This window comes from Amaranthus tricolor, chromosome 1, assembly GCF_026212465.1.
Source record: "Amaranthus tricolor cultivar Red isolate AtriRed21 chromosome 1, ASM2621246v1, whole genome shotgun sequence".
NCBI lineage: Eukaryota > Viridiplantae > Streptophyta > Magnoliopsida > Caryophyllales > Amaranthaceae > Amaranthus > Amaranthus tricolor.
Window position 1 is genome coordinate 6312234 of NC_080047.1, and position 18096 is coordinate 6330329.

Genomic DNA, 18096 nt, shown 5'->3' on the forward strand with positions numbered 1-18096 from the left:
ATCGATTAAAGAATCTTTACATGATGTAAGGGAAGATGGAATTAATCTTCATTTACGCGATAGGAATTAAACTTTTGTCATAATAATGAAAGAAAAGTCATCAACCAAATAAAAATCCTCATTATTAGACTAATTTATGATTTTCTCACATTTTTTATAGTTGTTAAAATATCAACACTTAAAAATTGGTTCTAAGAGATGAATTTAAATTATTCTAAATTGATATGAAGAGTAATATTTTTTCTTAGAAAAATATTTTTAATTGTACAAAAAATAATGATATATATAATGATATAACAAAATAAAGGGAATATTTGTATAACAAAAAAATAATGATATAATAAAGAAATTAATAAAACTTGTATCACATAAACGAATAACTTTCTCAAAAAAATTAATGATAGAAAAAAACTTAATGTGATGTTTAGAAATGAGATTTCATTTGAAAATTTAAAATTGGCTTAAATTTATTGTTAGCAAGTTAAAAATTTTCAAATTTGAATTTGGATCAAATTCTACGATTGTTTTTAAAGTAGTTAAAGTTGAGATCTTGAGAATAAATACCCAATCCTTGTCATTCTCAAATTCTTCATTTATGATTTTATGATTGAAATCCATAATTTAAAATGAAATATTTATTTTCAAACACTACATTAAAGTAAATTTATAAGATGTCTTAAATTTTTTGACCATTAACAAAATTGTCTTTTGTTTTGTTTATGTCTTGTTTATAGGATGTCTTAAACTTTTTAACCATTAACAAAATTTTAATTATGCCTTGTTTAATTTCTTTTTAAACATGTTGTTTAAAGTTATTGTATAATCTTTTTAAATTTGTCATGAAAGAAAATTGAGATATGCTAGAGAAACACGCAGGACGACCAATGACAAGAAAAATGGATAAAAAATTAATACAGTTATTTAACAGAAAAATTCTAAAATAAATGAATAAAATATTTAGATTAACAAAATATGTAGACAAATAAAAAGAAACAAAAAATACCACGATTTCTATGTGAATATGATGCTCAAAATTAAGGATATTTTTAGTATATCCAATTAGAATATAATGTAAGGGAAATACTTCTACATCATAATTTTTATTTGTCTCATTTCCTTGTCTTTGTTCTTCAACAGAAACCAAGAATCACAATTTTCTCTTATTGAATTTTAATGGAACTTACATAAAAACTAATTTTCTATTACTATTATTGTACGTAGTTACGTAGAACACTAATTTGTTAGTAATTACGTTATAATGTACACTTCTAATTATATAATTGTCCTATTTTGACCAAGTAAAGCTTCCACAAAAAGAATTTGTATATATAATTATAATTATGATTAAATACAGTAAAACATTTTTTAATTTGTGATATAAATTAAAAATGTTAGGATAAACACAATTATCAAAGATAAATCGAAAAACAATAAAAATCACAAACTACATGGATTTAACATGGTTTACTAACACTCTGTTAGCTACGTTCATAGGCAGAGAAAGAACCAATTTAATTTATATGTGGGAAGAGAATCAAAAACAAAATATATGATCATGATTAACAGGTATGTTAAGAAGGATTTATATAAGAGTTCGAGAAAATCTAATCAGAATAGGATTTTAGAAAACCTAATTAGAATACGACTGGTTCTAGACCAGCAAGGATATAACTCAATTATTTTAAAAAATTAGATATTTTAACTCATATTATCAAAAAAAAAAAAAAGATAAATAATTAGAATTAATTAATAACACGTGATCAAGATATCACTAATGACAATGGTAGTTGTTATCGAATGACAATGCCTTAACGTTTTTTAAAGAACAATATCCAATGACAGTCTCTTTCTTTCAATATCTTCAATAACCTCTAATTAATAATATTGTCTTTCTTTCAATGTTCTTATTAAGTAATCAACTTTGAATTTTTTATTTGGATTTTTCAATGTTACGTAAACGTCAAGTATATATACTTAACAAAATTCAAAATAACGACTATTCTAATTATAAATTATAATTACTACAATATTTAGGTTCAAACACGTAACATTATTTTGAGTTAGATTAATCAAAATTGCATGGTTTTGACCAAAATCACCATCCAAGCACATATCATTAAATTGCATGCATGTCGATCTACAAGGCCCAATCTAGAATTTTAGTATGGAATAATGGGCCAAATACAGGCCAACTTGACTATTATTTTTTTTTTATTACAACTATAATAAAATTAACTTTTTGTGATATAGAATTTAGTTACATTAAAAAAATATTACTGATTTATATTTTGTCTAATAATTATTGGTTTTTTTTTAGGTTCCACTATAAAGTGATTTAGTAACACTTTATTTGACAATTCTTGACATATGTAATTATTACTAAATGTCATTGGAATCTATGTCGCGAAAAACTTGAGTATGATTATTTATTATACTACTAAAGGATCTAATAAATATTAATGAATCTACAATATATTCCAGTACAAATTTAAAGTAGTAATATTTAAATTAAATGTCACAACGTATCCCTTTAAAAGTATATTATGTTATAATGTATAAATAATATAATTTAATATTTATAAGTTTTTAATCAAATAATTCGAGTCATAGCCTAAATAGAACACTGGAGTTATACAATTTTTAATTTCATCCATAAATTTACTTACTCTTATCATTCATCTCATCCATTCATTTCATAGCCATCATCAACATTTGATTTGTCTAACTACAAATTAATATTAGAACAAAAGTACAATTTCATAGGTATACACATACATCATTACTTACATCTAGATATCTTACTTATTGAACATCCTATACATATATATAGATATAATCTAGCATGAATCCATTAAAACCATACCAAAGCTCAATACATACCACCTTAAAAGAAAAATAAATAAATAAATGAAAACCCTAAACTCTAATTTGATTTTTCCATTAATCTTAATAATATTTTTTAGCCACTCTCAAGTGAATGTCCTAGCTTCAAACATAGACAATTTCCTAAAATGTCTTCCATCTCATTCAAATCAATCAAACCCAATTTCTAATGCAATCTACACTCATGAAAACCCATCTTTCTTAACCATTTTACAAAACTACATAAGAGAAAGTAGATTCAACACATCATCAACCCCAAAACCCTTAGCCATAATCACAGCCTTAGACGTGTCCCATGTCCAAGCAACCATTTTATGTGCTAAATCAAATGGGTTACAAATTAGAATTCGAAGTGGTGGGCACGATTATGAAGGTTTATCGTACGTCTCGAATGTTCCATTTATCATCTTAGACATGTTCAATTTTCGATCTATTGAAATCAATATCGAAAACGAGCATGCATGGGTTCAAGCTGGGGCAACCCTAGGTGAACTTTATTATAACATTGCTAAAAATAGCAAGGTTCATGCATTTCCTGCAGGAGTATGTTTTACTGTTGGGGCAGGAGGGCATTTTAGTGGAGGTGGGTATGGAAATTTACAAAGGGAATTTGGATTATCTGTTGATAATATTATTGATGCTATAATTGTTGATGTAAATGGTAGGGTTTTGGATAGGAAAAGTATGGGTGAAGATTTGTTTTGGGCTATTAGAGGTGGTGGTGCTGCTAGTTTTGCTGTCGTTTTGTCGTGGAAAATTAAATTAGTTCGTGTTCCTGAGACTGTTACGGTTTTTAATGTTCCAAAGAGTTTGGAGCAAGGTGCAACGGATGTTGTTCTTCAATGGCAGCGTGTGGCTTCAAAAATTGATAGGAAGCTCTTCATTAGAGTGCAACCACAGGTAATATTTATTATCTCGTGAAATCGTCTTATTATGAGTAGGACCCATATAATTAATTAATTTTTCTAATTTATCATTTATTAAGCCGTGATAATGCGTCATATAATTTCATAGTGGCCCACAAACCCACAGGTCAAGAGCGTTGACTTGCACATACACTTGGTGAAATTCATTATTTCCTAAAACCATATGGTAGTAGGAAGATTAGTTCAACCAATATATATGCAAGTTAATAACCCACTATTTTATCGATGTGGGATCTTGCCATGTGAATTATTTCCAACATTATTTTAATAGATTAAATGTACATTGATCAGCGCAATAAAATTAGTCTCACTATAAAACCGTCTTAATTTAAGAATTTGGAAATAATTAAAATCGTAGACTACTATTTTTAATTCCTCCGATTTTAATTGTTATACTTCTCAAAATACACATGCCAACACCTATTTTTATAGGTAAAGATTTCTGATTATACACAAGTAAAAGTTATTAAAATTGAACTGTGTATTGAAATCATATGTATAATGAGATAAAATTGGTGGATCTAGGTTTTATATTAATTGTGGTTAAAAAGTTAAGGTCAAAGTCAAATTTTACGTCAATTGTATGAATTAAAATTTACAATATAAAAAATTTAGTATATTTTATGATTTATTAAATAATTAAACAGTCTGATTAAATTAAATAACAACTAAGTTAGAATTTTTTTTTTTAATATAATTTTCCTCGACGTGGTAGGTTTAATTTTATCTTGAAATAGAATTTTTTAAAGCTTTCTGTTTATTATTTTTTTTTAAAAAAAAAATTTGTACTACAATTCAAACTAAATATTTTTGCTATGTTTTGGACAACTGAAATTTTAATTTATTCCAAAATTTTATTAATCAGTGGGGTCAATTGAATCTATTTCCATGCACCTTCCTTTGCCGCTAGAGATGAGTCAAACGACATTCCACTCGATTTTCAAAATAAATATTTTTGCTATATTTTGGACAATTGAAATTTTAATTTATTCCAATATTTTATTAATTAATTAGTGGATATATAATATCTCTAATTACACATTATAAAAAAATTGTAAAAAATATAAAATGAAAAAAACATATATTAAGATGAATCTAACGAGATCTCACATGGATATATTATATCATCTATATATGTCTTGAAAATCTTAATAAAATTTCTCTCTCAAAATAAAATATTTTAACCGAAAAAAATATAAGAAAACAGAGGAAGTAGTTGATTTTCCAAGTCAACATAAAATCTTAGCTCATGTAAAGATATTCCCTCCATTTCATTTCTAAGTAAATTTGGATTAATGGATGGATAGTCTCAAAATGCAAATAAAACTTAATTTGTAGTGAAATGGAGAGATTACATTTTTTGGAAACTATTTTTTATTTTAAAATATTTTATTTATATTTAATTATTCTTTGGTAGAAAAAAACCAATGGATCATATTCTATCATAGAATAATCAACATTTGAGATTGCATATTATAGTAGTAGATTTTGAAAATGCAACTACCGTAGAATTATTTTTTATTATTTATCATCATCATCATCCAACTCAGTATATCCCGCTCTTAGAAAGTTAAGGCCAGGGTCTGGGGAGGGTAAGACGGCGGCAACTCATACCCATAAAGGAGAGTACGGCCAAAGGAGTCCCCCGACTCGAGAAAGATAAAGAGACGCGAAAAGCACGAGTAAGACAACTTTAAGACCTATAGATAGAAAAACCACTATAAAAGAGAACAAAGAACTAAAAAGAAAGGAAACGGTAAGGGTAAGGGGTTGAGGGTACTAAGAGGTCAAAGAACGGACATCAGTAGTCTAAGACGTGGATATGAAGTCTCCAACTGCTCCTATCCCTAGTCAGGTCCGCAGAGAAGTTTAACTCCTTCAAGTATACTCTTATTTGCTCACCCCAAGTTCGCTTTGGTCTACCTCGACTCCTCTTACCCTCTACTATAATGCTTTCTACCCTCCTCACAGGGGCGTCGAAAGTCTTCCTCTGCACATGACCAAACCACCTTAATCTTTTCTCTCACATTTTTCCAGATATAGGGGCTACCCCTAGTTTGTCCCTAAGCTCTTGGTTCCTAATTCTATCCATCAAAGTGTGCCCACACATCCACCTCAGCATACGCATTTCTGTAACTTCCATTTTATGTTCGAAAATCTTCTTTACAGGCCAACATTCGGTCCCATATAGCAAAGCAGGTGTGATTGCCGTCCGGTAGAATTTTTATTTTAACTTGCTTGGGAAATTCCTATCACATAACACTGCGGTGGTTGCTCGCCACTTAAGCCAACCCGCCTGTATACGGTGCTTTATATCCCCGTCAATCTCCCAATCACTTTGAATGATCGATCCCAAATATTTGTACCTGGTTGTACTCTTAACTACTGTATCATCGATGGACACCTCTGTTTCACCTACCGGTGATGTCCCACTAAAGTCACATCGCAAATACTCAGTTTTCGTATGGTTGATGCGCAAACCTTTACCTTTTATAGCTTCCCTCCACTCATCCAATTTGTTACTAGCCTCCTCTCTGGTTTCTGCTACCAGCACTATGTCGTCTGCGAATATCATACACCACGGCACTGTCTTCCAAAAGTATCCGTTTGACATGTGAACTAGTTAATTTTTTTGGATAAGATTGTGTATGTGTAATCCTAGCTACTAAACTCTGCTTAGATAGGAGTTTACGTGAAAGTGATCATTTAAAAATATTAAATAATAAAATATTTTGTTGTACTTCAGGGTAAAAGATAAAAAAGAACCCTAAAAGCTACTTAAGACGTAATGAAAAATATAATATTCCTATTGTTTTTTATATTTGATATTTGAATTACTTTATACAAAAAGGACTAATAACACAAATTACTTAGAAAAAGTGTAAATTATATCTAAAAATGTAAATAACTCATAATTTTTTGAACCCTAAAAAATTTTATAAATTTAAGGTCATGGGTGATAACCCGCTTCACGCTTACTAATTAACAACCATAGTTATTAATGATGAAATGTTTTGTTGATATTATGGAAATACTTCCAAAAGGAGACGAATGCATAAAGAAAAGGACTTTTGATCATAATATGATTATTCTTTGTAACAAATATAAAATATTTTTATTATTTTTTTTTCAGCTAATAGAAGATGAAGGGATGAAAACTATTGAAGTATCATTCATAGGATTATATCTAGGAAGAGCAGATGAATTGGTTTCATTGGTGAACAAAAGCTTTCCACTTTTAGGGTTAAAAGCAAAAGATTGTAAAGAAATGACATGGATAGAAACTACCTTATTTTGGAATGGAAACTCGGATGGAACTCCAATTGAAGTGCTATTAGATCGGACGCCTTCACCCTCTTATTCCTTCACAAAAAAGAAGTCAGATTATTTCAATAAAGTAATCCCAAGAGAAGGATTGGAAACAATATGGAAAAAAATGATTAATTTGAAATTAAAAAATGCTACGTTATCGTTTCAATGGAATCCTTATGGTGGCAGAATAAGCGAAATTTCGGATAAGGCAACCCCATTTCCTCATAGATCCAAAAACCTATTTTTGATGCAATATATTATGACTTGGAAAGATGATAGTGCTGAAGTTACTCGAATAAATATTGAAGCTACTCGTCAACTTTATGAAACATTTACTCCATTTGTGACTAATCATCCAAGGGAAGCTTTCTTGAATTATAGGGATATTGATATTGGGACTAATGCTAATGGGAGTTTGGTTTTTGCATATGAATTTTTTAAGGGGAATGTGCCTAGATTGTTGCATGTCAAGGCCAAAGTCGATCCAACTAATTTTTTCACTTATGAACAAAGTATCCCTATTTTAAATAAGAAACCCTAAAAACATGGATGCTCCATCACGATAATAGTATATTTGGTTTATATATCTATTTATAATTATGTTATTGGTTTGTAGTTTAATTACTTTATTTTTAAGCTAATAAGTAAAATAAGATACTTTTACAAGTTAGGATGTCATATTCTGAGAAGATGACCTTATATGTATGTTGCTTATTTGTTCCATTACTTGCTTTATTTATTTGTGTATAAAAGTTGTAGAACTCAATAAAGACGGTGTTTGGTATATGACAGTTGTGTGTTGGTTGTTTACATTTTTGTTTAACTTGTTTGATGAGCGAAAAAAATTGTCTATTTTGCTGGTTTTTAAACTAGTTGAATAAGTTAGTTGTTTAACAAAATGAATGGTAAGATTATGTATAGGTTGTTGACTGTTTATTGAAGAAAAAATGATTCAACAAGCCAACAAGCAATTGAAAAACGTCAATCAAGTTAGCCTTTGTCATTTTGGCTTTCAACCATCTTTCAATTGGCTGAAAAAACCTTTTATCATATATGTTCTTTTTTATCAATTAAAAATCCAAAAGCCAAAAACCAACATAAAGTTATTGACAATAGCAACAAAAATTAAAGTGATATACGATGATTGTCGCCATCCTGTCGCCAAAACAAGTTTTGCAACAGGATGACGGCAGTTCTTGCCTGTCACCCGATACAACACTTTACTCCTATAAACAAGTATCATACATAGAAAGTCTTTATTTTCATTCATGATTGCTTACATGTCTTATTTATTCAGCATAAAGAGCTAGAAAGAAAGCATAGAGCTAACAAGGAAGTTAAGCACACATCAAGATGAGCAAAGATCTGGCTTGCTAGCTAGCTATATACTCATTTGTCCCTTTTAGTTTACATCATACGACTCAGAAAATTATTAAATAATAATTGTGTTTTATAATGAGTTGAATACTACTCATAAATTATTATTATTATTATTATTATATATTATAACAGTTATAGTCTTTAAATTATATGTATTATTTTTCTTTTTTGTCATCTCATTCTCAGAGATAATTAAAAGTGAAAACATTAAGATTAATTACTATATAGAATACATATTAATCTAGAAAATCTAATTAATATTATAATCTTGTTTTCCATATTTTTTCTGTGCAACGAAATCACGTAACCTTCGGCTTTGCTATTCTAATTCAACATAATAGATGATACTTATTATTGGTTTCCACCATTTTTGTCCCATTTAGTAATATCGATCGCTATTTATGTTGGATTATTGGGAAATTGTTTTACTTTATTATTTTTCTTTTCACCGTTAGATATTTTCTTGTGGGTTAACTTGTGGGATCCAGTTTTTTGTGTTTCAATTTCCATTCGTTTTCTTATCCTTTTACATCCATATATAATGGATCTTTTTTTTTTCTTTATTTACATTGCTTTTAATGTTATTGAAAATAAGAAAAATGACAATTTTATATAAGCTAGACTCTCGAGATGATTTTGTTAGATTATATAACACATTCTGGGGCCTCGACCATCAGTTTAAACTTTTGGTTGAGTTGATTTCTTAATATGATATCAGAAACCAACGTGATAAGAGATCACGGGTTCGAATCTCAACCACCTCTCATTTAAATATTTAGCACCAGGTATGAGGAGAGTCTGTACTGCATCTACACTTCTAGCCCAATGGACTCTCGTGTGAGGAGGTATATTAGAATATATAACATATTTTGGGGCCTCAACTATCAATTTAAGTTTTTGGTTGACTTTGTTCCTTAATAGATTTAGTTATACAATAACTCATCAAAGTAACTTTTTTTTTTATCAAAATTAAAATATTGATGGTATAAAATTAAGGACGGTGCATATAAACTATATTATTATTGCTAGGATCAAAACAAAGTCCCTAATAAAACAATTATGTGATTTTTTTGCGATAAACATGTGATAATTATACAGATTTACATGTGATTATTTAATCGACTCAAAGAAAGATTTCATAAAGATATAAAGGTAATAATAGTATTAGAGAGTACATGTGCATAATGGAAATGTATCATCTAGCTTCAAAACTCAAACATTCTCTAAGGTTTTAATAGTGTACTTGATTTTGATATCTCTTCTTGCAAATTTTAACCTGTTCAAGGTGATCTATAACTGTCAGAAAGAGACTAAACCTCTAAATGTGCTCATCTCACCATGTGTACAGGAAGTTGAAAGGTTGAAAATAGAGAAAACTAAAAGTGCTCGTCTTATCTTTACTTCAAAATCTAAAAGGAAAAACCCAAAGAAATTAGAAGCTGCAAATAAATAAGGAACATCAAAACAAGCAACAAAACGATAAATCAACCAATGTTGAAAATAAGGGTCATTTCTTATGTGGAAATCCTAATCATCGAAAGAAGCAATGCAATAATTTTCACAATTGGCGAGCTAAGAAAGGTATGCTTATTAATTAGTTTGGTTTGTTCCGAGGTTAATATAATTTAAGTGCCTAGACACGCATGGTGTATAGACTCTAGTGCAACCACTCGAATCAATGTGTCTTTGCAAGTTGCCTAAGTTGTAAAAAATAAACTAATGGTGAAAGATACATCCATGTGGGAGACGACAAGACGGTTTAAGTAGAAGCAATTAGAAATTAACGAAAAGACGACAAAATTAATTAAAATGACGTGAAACAGGAAAAAAGCCTATCACTCTTGTTCTTCAATACGTTTTTATTCATAAAAAAAGTATCATACAAAGAAAGTCTTTATTTTCATTCATGATTACTCACAAGTCTTATTTATTCAGCATATAGAGCTAAAAAGAAAGCATAGAGCTAACAAGTAAGCTAAGCACACATCAAGATGCACAAAGTGTTCAAAGATTATTACTCTTTCGTCCTTCTAAGTTTACTTCATACGACTCAAAAAACTATCAGCTGATAATTGAATCATATGTTGCAAACTCAAACGAACTAAAAAAGTACATATATCGTTGTTACATTTCAAGCCACGCATACACCACCGACAATACCCCACGGCACACATGCGAGCTAGTTGGTACAACAATCTGGCCCGAACCAAGGGTTAAAATACCAGCCCTGATCCATACACTGTAAACTTTTCTTGTCTTGCTTATAGGGTTGCTGCGACATTATCATCATTTTATAGTATCCCATTGGGGTGCGCCTTTCTTCTCTAAATGTTGTTGGTATGCTTCCAAACACTTGTTACAATAAATTAGATAAATTATACATTTAATTAGTAAATTTTATAATATATTTACGTATTTTTAATATCACATTAATTAAACACGTACGCATAGTTGCTAGATTTATAAATTAATTAATACTGAGTAATACTACAAATTAAAAGGATATGCATAAACAATACATTTGTGAAAAATAACTCTCTTTATTTTCTTTAAACACTATAATAGGGGTAAGAGGAGACGAGGAAAATCAAGAAGAACGTAGGATGTGCAAATAAAAATTAACTTGCACGAGTTAAACTTCTCTGAGGACTACCGGACCAGGGATAGGGGTAGTTGGAGGCACCTTATCCATGTTTTAGATTACTAATTTCCTCTTCGCTTACCCGTTGGTGTTCTTTTTATCTTGTTTTTTCTTGTTTCTATTATTATTATTATTATTATTATTATTATTATTATTATTAGTAATATTGCTTTCTTTTTATTTTATATTTTAATTTTAATTTTTTTTAATTTTTTTTAATTATTTATTTTATCTGTATGCTTTTTATTTATCATTCTCATTGCAGAAACTTATCTTAGTCCTCCTCAAGTCGGAGAACTCTTTTGGCCGCGCTCTCCCTTATGGCTTATGAGTTGCCGCCATCCTTTCCTCTCTAGACTCTTATCATAGTTTTCTATGAGTGAAAGATTGAAACAACTAAGTATTGTAAAAATAGAATTAATAAGTTAAATTTATTTAAGTAAAATAAACACTAATTATTAGTTTGCTTGAATTTGAGATCATTTTAAGTCAAAAATTATTATGGTCACTATATATTAAATTTGGGTTATTGAAGTAAATAAAACTAGAACAGTCGATTAATAATAAATAATAATATAGTTAATAGACGATTAAGTCAATCAATCAATAATTAAGGTTAAAGTTATATAAGACACTAAACCAAACACCAAAATCATGTTTATTAAACAAATATTTAAGAAAAGAAATTCAAAAATGGAATTGAATAAAGAAATTAAATAACCTGTTTTAGTATTCAGCAATAATAATATTGCTAAAACAGCAAGAACAAGTTTGTTAAATAAGCCCCTCTCCATTATTTATCTGTATTTTCTAGCTCTGAGTTGTATTATTACTTGTTTGTATACCATTTCCTTAAGTGTTGCCCAATTTATAGTACTAAATTAGTATTCCTCGTTCCAGTTAGTCGGTTAGCTTTAGTCATAATGTAACCAACAAACTGAAACAGAGAATTTTAAATTTAGCTGGATTTATTGTCAAAATAATCGAGAAAATGTCCACGAGGTACACATATTTCATAATAACTCAAAGAGATATTATTCCAAAACCATATGATAATGAGAGAAAGATCATCAATGACTTATAAAGTGTACATATCTTTTTTAAATAATCAATATGAGATAAATTATTCCAACCGACAATATTGTTTTAATTGTAAAAATATGCATGTTGTCATTTTAGTAAAATGCATTACGCAAATAAGGTTATTGTTGTATAAATAAATTTTCTTAAACGGAAAGATTCATAATGAGAAAAAGCTTTGGATAATTTTCATTTGAAAAAAAACAGAAAAAAACAAATAAAAACATAGGGGACATTTTTTTATTACGTAGTAGACTAGACAAGAGAAGGTTAGATGAAATCGAATTAATAACTTATATCATTGAGTTCAAATTATATTAGAGATAGTGATCTCAATAATATTTTATATTGTTATGTAAAATACCTTTAGAGATAATTTTCTAGTATAAAAATTAATATTTGTCATGATTATTATTGATGTATTAGTAGTAACTAGAATAATATTAATTCACGAATAGTTATTATTCCTCGATTTAAGCAAAGTCTGTAATAAGTAATAACTACAAATTATTATTAGTTATCCTGTTATAATTTATCCAAATAGATAAAACTAGCCATAGAGATATGATACAAAAGAGTCTTTATTTTCATAATTTAACAGTACAATACACATATACATTAACACACATATACAAGTCTTTATTTTCATAATTTAACAGTACAATACACACATACATTAACACACATACAAAAGAGTCTTTATTTTCATTTATTTAAGAGTACAATACACAGATACATTAACACACGTTAATTTTTGCTCGTTTACACGTCTTATTTATTATTAGCATTATTTCTTCAACATACGTGTATTTAAGCCACGCACACACCACCAACAAGACCCCACGGAATACAAGCAAAAAGATTAGAACAACAATCTGGCCCAAAAAAAGTGTTACAATACGACCCTTGGCTTGCACACTGTAATGACCCAATTTCTTCCTTGTTTTGAGCCTCATCTTTAACTTGAAGAATATGGGGTCGTTGCGACATTATCATCATCCTTGCCGCGAAATTCTCCATTGCCAGTTTATTAAAGTTCATTTTCGTCGGCATTTCTTCTTCAGAAGGTGTAGTTGATGATATCTTTCCTACAACTGGTGCTGCCAATATTGCCAGATCAAATTAATATTTTTAAATGAATATAATAATAAAAAACTGAATTGTGAATGAATATTTTGTTAAATTTAAGCTGGACTTATTGTGAACGTTAGCATATAATACGGGAAATTTAAGGTACACACCCTTCATTGTTATGAAATCAACTCAACCGCAAACCAAAGCGTTATTTGAGTATTTGGTCTAATTTACGGTCTAAATCGTCTGGTCTGGTTTTTTTAAAAAGAATTATGGTTTATAGTCTAGTCTCAATTTTTTATTTTTCAGACCAGATCAAACCGCAAACCTTACTATAATCGAAAACCATAATTTTTTTTTGAAAAATAGGTTGTACCTAAATATTTCAAGATGTAGTTATTTTTATATCGTAATATGTACTTGAATGGTTTTGATGCAATCTGCTAATTAAAAATTATTATATTTATTGATTGTAGTTACGAAATATTTGTACTAACATATATTAATTTGGAAAAGATATTAAAATTATAAATCTTACATTAGACCATACCAGAGCAGATCATTGTAGAACGGTCCGGTCCAGTTAAGATAATTTCAAACCAGAACTTTTGGTTTGGTCTGATTTTAGTGTCATACCAGACTAAATCGGACCGTGTACACCTCTACTCTAACACACCCTTTCATACAAGAGTCGATTGGGTTAGAAGTGTGGATGCGTACACACGCATAATATTCCACTCTAAATGAATGGTGGTGGAGATTCGTACGCATAACCTCTTATCACATTAGATTCTGATATCATATCATTAACCATTGACATACCATCCCAAAACTATATGTCAATCAAAAAAGAAGGGTTCCAATTACAAATTATTATATTTGGTGTTGTAGCCTGTAGGTGCGAAATATTTGTATAAACATACATATTAAGATGAAAATAATATAAAAAGAAAAACGTAAACCATACCAAACTAAACCATTGTAGGATGGTTTGGTCCGATCCGATCTGGTGATTTAAACGGTCCAGTTAGAAAATTTTCCAACCCGAAATTTTTGGTTTGATATAATTTTAGTATCAGACTAAGACAAATCGGACCGTGTGTACCTCTAATTCCTAACATATGGGTTTATAATTTAGATGATTATTATGATATGAAATTAAAATGACAAGATAGATGAAAACCAAAATTAAAGTAGTCGAAATTGTCTAGGTAAAAATCGAGTTTTAAATCGTATTTTTTTGTCCCTTTTAATTTACTAGATTCGACGACTTAAAAAAAAGAATTCAAGAAAAAAAAAAAAACCTGTTTTAGTAGTGAGCAATAAGAGTGTTGCCAAAACAGGTAGAGCAAGTCGATTAATCTCCATTTTTGGTCTTTCTAGCTTGACTTGTATTAATACTTCTTATTTTGGGTTTTCTTCTTAGCTAATTAATTAGGGTTTTAGTTTGTATACCATTTCTTCGGTAAGCCTTCCCTATTTATAGTACTTGATCATCTTTATGTTTCACTTTTTTTAATTATTCTTATTACATAGCGTATTAGAATGGTCCTCCCCTATATTTTTAGGGTTTATATTTTATATACATGATAATGTTAATTTTATGGTAAAATTAACATTTAAGATTTATTTTCTCTGTCTCACTAATCTTGTCCTATTTAAAATTTAAAAAATGGTAAAATAAAATAGTATTTTATGGAAAAAAAATATAAGATAAGAATTATAACAATAGTGCTCGTTATAGTCAAGAATAAAATTGGACTAACTTTAATGAAACGGTACAAAAAGAAAGTATATATGCTAATAACCATGCATTCCCCGAGGAACATTAACTCAAATCATTGTCATGCAATGCCTCAGCTAGTAATAGTATGCATGGTATTATATAAATAACATCAATTATATATGGATTAATCTTAATCAACTTTGTTCTTATAAGATTTTTTTGTGATATACAAAAACAGCTAGCGAAAATTTTGTGTAAAATAGACTCAAAATATAACGGTGTTTGATTGGAGCTATGTTTAATGGGTATCCAAACATTATATTAATTAAGTGGGTTTAAAAATTTCGAGTCAATCTTAATTTGTATGATCGAAAGTTTTGCGATTAATATTAATATTTAATTTTTTATATATGTCCAATAGCCATAAACAAATAGGGTGCAAAATCTGTTAAATATATGAATGTTTTTAAATTTAAATTTAATCCTCGCCTATTATATATTTATATTTATTCAAATTAATTAACTGAAAATTTTCACCCTAGTAATATACCATTTTCAAATTTATATGTTTTTCAATTTTCAATATGTCAAGTGTAGCATTATATAATTTTTCCCTAATTACGTACACATATTTTCAAAAGTAAAAAGAGTTAAGCGGGAAAAAATAGCCCTATAAAACAATGCAATTGGCTCCGCCTCTAATTACACCCTTACCCTTCTTGGAAACCTACTTCGTCTTCTTGTATTGATTGATCAATTTAAAAAAAAATACATTATTCACTAAATAATATATTTAAGTGAAATTAGTGGAAGTTTCAAAACAAAAAAAAGTGCAAGGATTTTAGGACCACAACACCACAATCCACAAGCTAGCTAGCTAGTCCATAGGCTACGTAGCTATCTGATTCATATAAGTATTTCTGTGTTCTATAATACTTGCTACTAAGTGCGACATATTGTGTGGAAAAATATTACTATCAGTAGCAAGTATTATAGAACGGATGAAATATAAAATAAAGGAGGTACATGCCAACTATTTTTATTCAAATACATTAAAATTTTTACAAATAATGTTCAACATCCTTTGGACATTACTAAATTAAAATATTAAACCTATTTTAAGTTTGTCCATAAACTAATAACTACTTTTGGCGATATAATGTCATAAAGTGATATTTACTGCTCCCTCCGTTATTTTAAGTTTGTCCACCTTACTACAACGGGTAGTTTTAAAAGTTTGTCCACTTTAGAATACTTTTTATTTTGGAAATCTTTTTTTCCTAATATACCCTCATTTCTCTCTCTCATTTCCTTATTTCTTTAGTATATTCACTCTCTAACTCCTTTTTTGTTCTTTAAATTTTGTTTTATTTTAATTTTCTCTCTCATTTTCAATACAATCATTACTTTAAACTACTATTTATTTAAAATAATATTTACTACAATAAAAAATTCTATTTTTCTTAATAAGTGTGAAAAACTCAAATTGGACAAATTTAAAAGAACGGAGGGAGTAGTAAATACTCCACCTTCAAAGTAGTATAAATAAGAACTTTGTTTGTGAAGAAACGAATTAAGCAATAATCAACACCATTAATTAAGATTTGTGTTTATATAATCTCTCGGTGAAAAAGAGATTAAAAGCAATAAAAGCTTATAACAAAAATATATTTCACTTGGTAATAAAGACCTCAAATGTGAATGGACCTTTTAATTTATTATATACTAAATTTTTTTGTAAACAGGGCATTGGAGATTAAAATTACAATTTTCACAACTATCTACTAAAATCTCTACTACTCACTCACCTATGACTTTGACACATCTCAAAAGTATATATTAAATTTTTAAATATCTTTTTATTATCACTTATATTTTTATATATTTTATACTCTATATTTTATTTTATTTTATTTTATATTTATTTTGTAAATTACTTTTCATTATTCTTATTTATTTTAATTTTGAAAAATTTGCCGAGAAAAGCCCACCTTTCACCCGTATATTTTTCTACAAAGATTCCACCTGTCGATTAATCCTATATAATCTCAACTTTAATTTGAATATTTTAATCTAATTAGATGAATTCCGTATCAACCTCCTAGCTCTTGCAATTTTTGCATTATTAATAATTAATCCTGGTTTGTAGTATTTTTAATTCTTTTTCTAATTTTATTTTAAATACTATAATTAATAAAATAAACTCAATACAATTTCTAATTTTATTTATATTGATTTTATAAAAAATAACTTAAATTAAGTAGTTTAAAATTAAATTTTCATCTTGAATGTCAAAAAAGAGGAGAAAAAAAAAACAGCAATAGATCAGATTGATGGCTAATAATAAGAATGATTTGCTTAAGTAAAGTTTGAAAAGAAAATAATTCTTATTTTGGTGCTCGGTTAAAAAAATTACCAAGAAGTGTTCATATATGTAAGACATATTACTAAGTTATTTTACTTTAACCATAAAATAGTAGGTCTAAGTAGAAATAGAAAAGAAAACAATATATTTCTCAAGTGTTCACTAAAATTTATTTTCTAAAATAGTTTTTAGATAGGAAAGCAATTTGACCAATTCATCTTAATTTAATTTGGAGGATTCAAAAACATAAAAATGAGACCGAAAAAATAACTGTATACACTTCCTATATAACATATGCTAGATAAAATCAATTATGAAAAATTTGAAATTGCAACAAAGAATTAAAATTAGTTTTTTTTTTTTCTTTAGATATAACTAAAAATATCATTAAATGTTATGGGTTGGGAAAATTTTTAAAAAAGGGATTATATGGTTAATATAATTAGGCCAGGGTTGGGGGAATTTAGAAAAAAATAATTTAATTAAATGGGTAATATATATATATATATATATATATATATATATATATATATATATATATATATATATATATATATATATATATATATATATATATATATATATATATATATATATATAGCTAAAATAATTGTATATTAAGGATTGAAGATTGTTTGATTTTAAATAAATTTTTAAAAATTTTGTTTTCTAAATTCCTCAAACCCATTTCATCAAATGATATTTTTAG

At 28.0% G+C, this 18096-nt stretch overlaps 2 protein-coding genes across 2 annotated transcripts; one reads left to right on the top strand and one right to left on the bottom strand.

Moving 5' to 3' along the window:
- The first annotated feature begins 2790 nt into the window (after positions 1-2790).
- Positions 2791-7907, top strand: LOC130812599 (berberine bridge enzyme-like 3). Its single transcript, XM_057678124.1, has 2 exons — positions 2791-3783; positions 6943-7907. Exons 1-2 carry the CDS (start codon positions 2908-2910, stop codon positions 7660-7662), a joined length of 1596 nt encoding a protein of 531 aa, XP_057534107.1. The 5' UTR covers positions 2791-2907; the 3' UTR covers positions 7663-7907.
- Positions 7908-12787: 4880 nt separating this feature from the next.
- LOC130812617 (uncharacterized) lies at positions 12788-14751 on the bottom strand. Its single transcript, XM_057678147.1, has 2 exons — positions 14601-14751; positions 12788-13322 (listed from the first exon to the last, which is right to left on the bottom strand). Exons 1-2 carry the CDS (start codon positions 14662-14664, stop codon positions 13033-13035), a joined length of 354 nt encoding a protein of 117 aa, XP_057534130.1. The 5' UTR covers positions 14665-14751; the 3' UTR covers positions 12788-13032.
- Between the last annotated feature and the right edge of the window lie 3345 nt (positions 14752-18096).

What these genes read in the sequence shown, in the direction of transcription:
- LOC130812617 (XM_057678147.1), bottom strand. Translation starts at nt 14,664, where the DNA reads ATGGAGATTAATCGACTTGCTCTACCTGTTTTGGCAACACTCTTATTG. An exon ending in ATTGCTCACTACTAAAACAG is followed by an intron (nt 13,323 to 14,600) that starts GTTTTTTTTTTT and finishes CAATATTGGCAG; the next exon opens with CACCAGTTGTAGGAAAGATA.
- LOC130812599 (XM_057678124.1), top strand. Translation starts at nt 2,908, where the DNA reads ATGAAAACCCTAAACTCTAATTTGATTTTTCCATTAATCTTAATAATA. An exon ending in TCATTAGAGTGCAACCACAG is followed by an intron (nt 3,784 to 6,942) that starts GTAATATTTATT and finishes TTTTTTTTTCAG; the next exon opens with CTAATAGAAGATGAAGGGAT.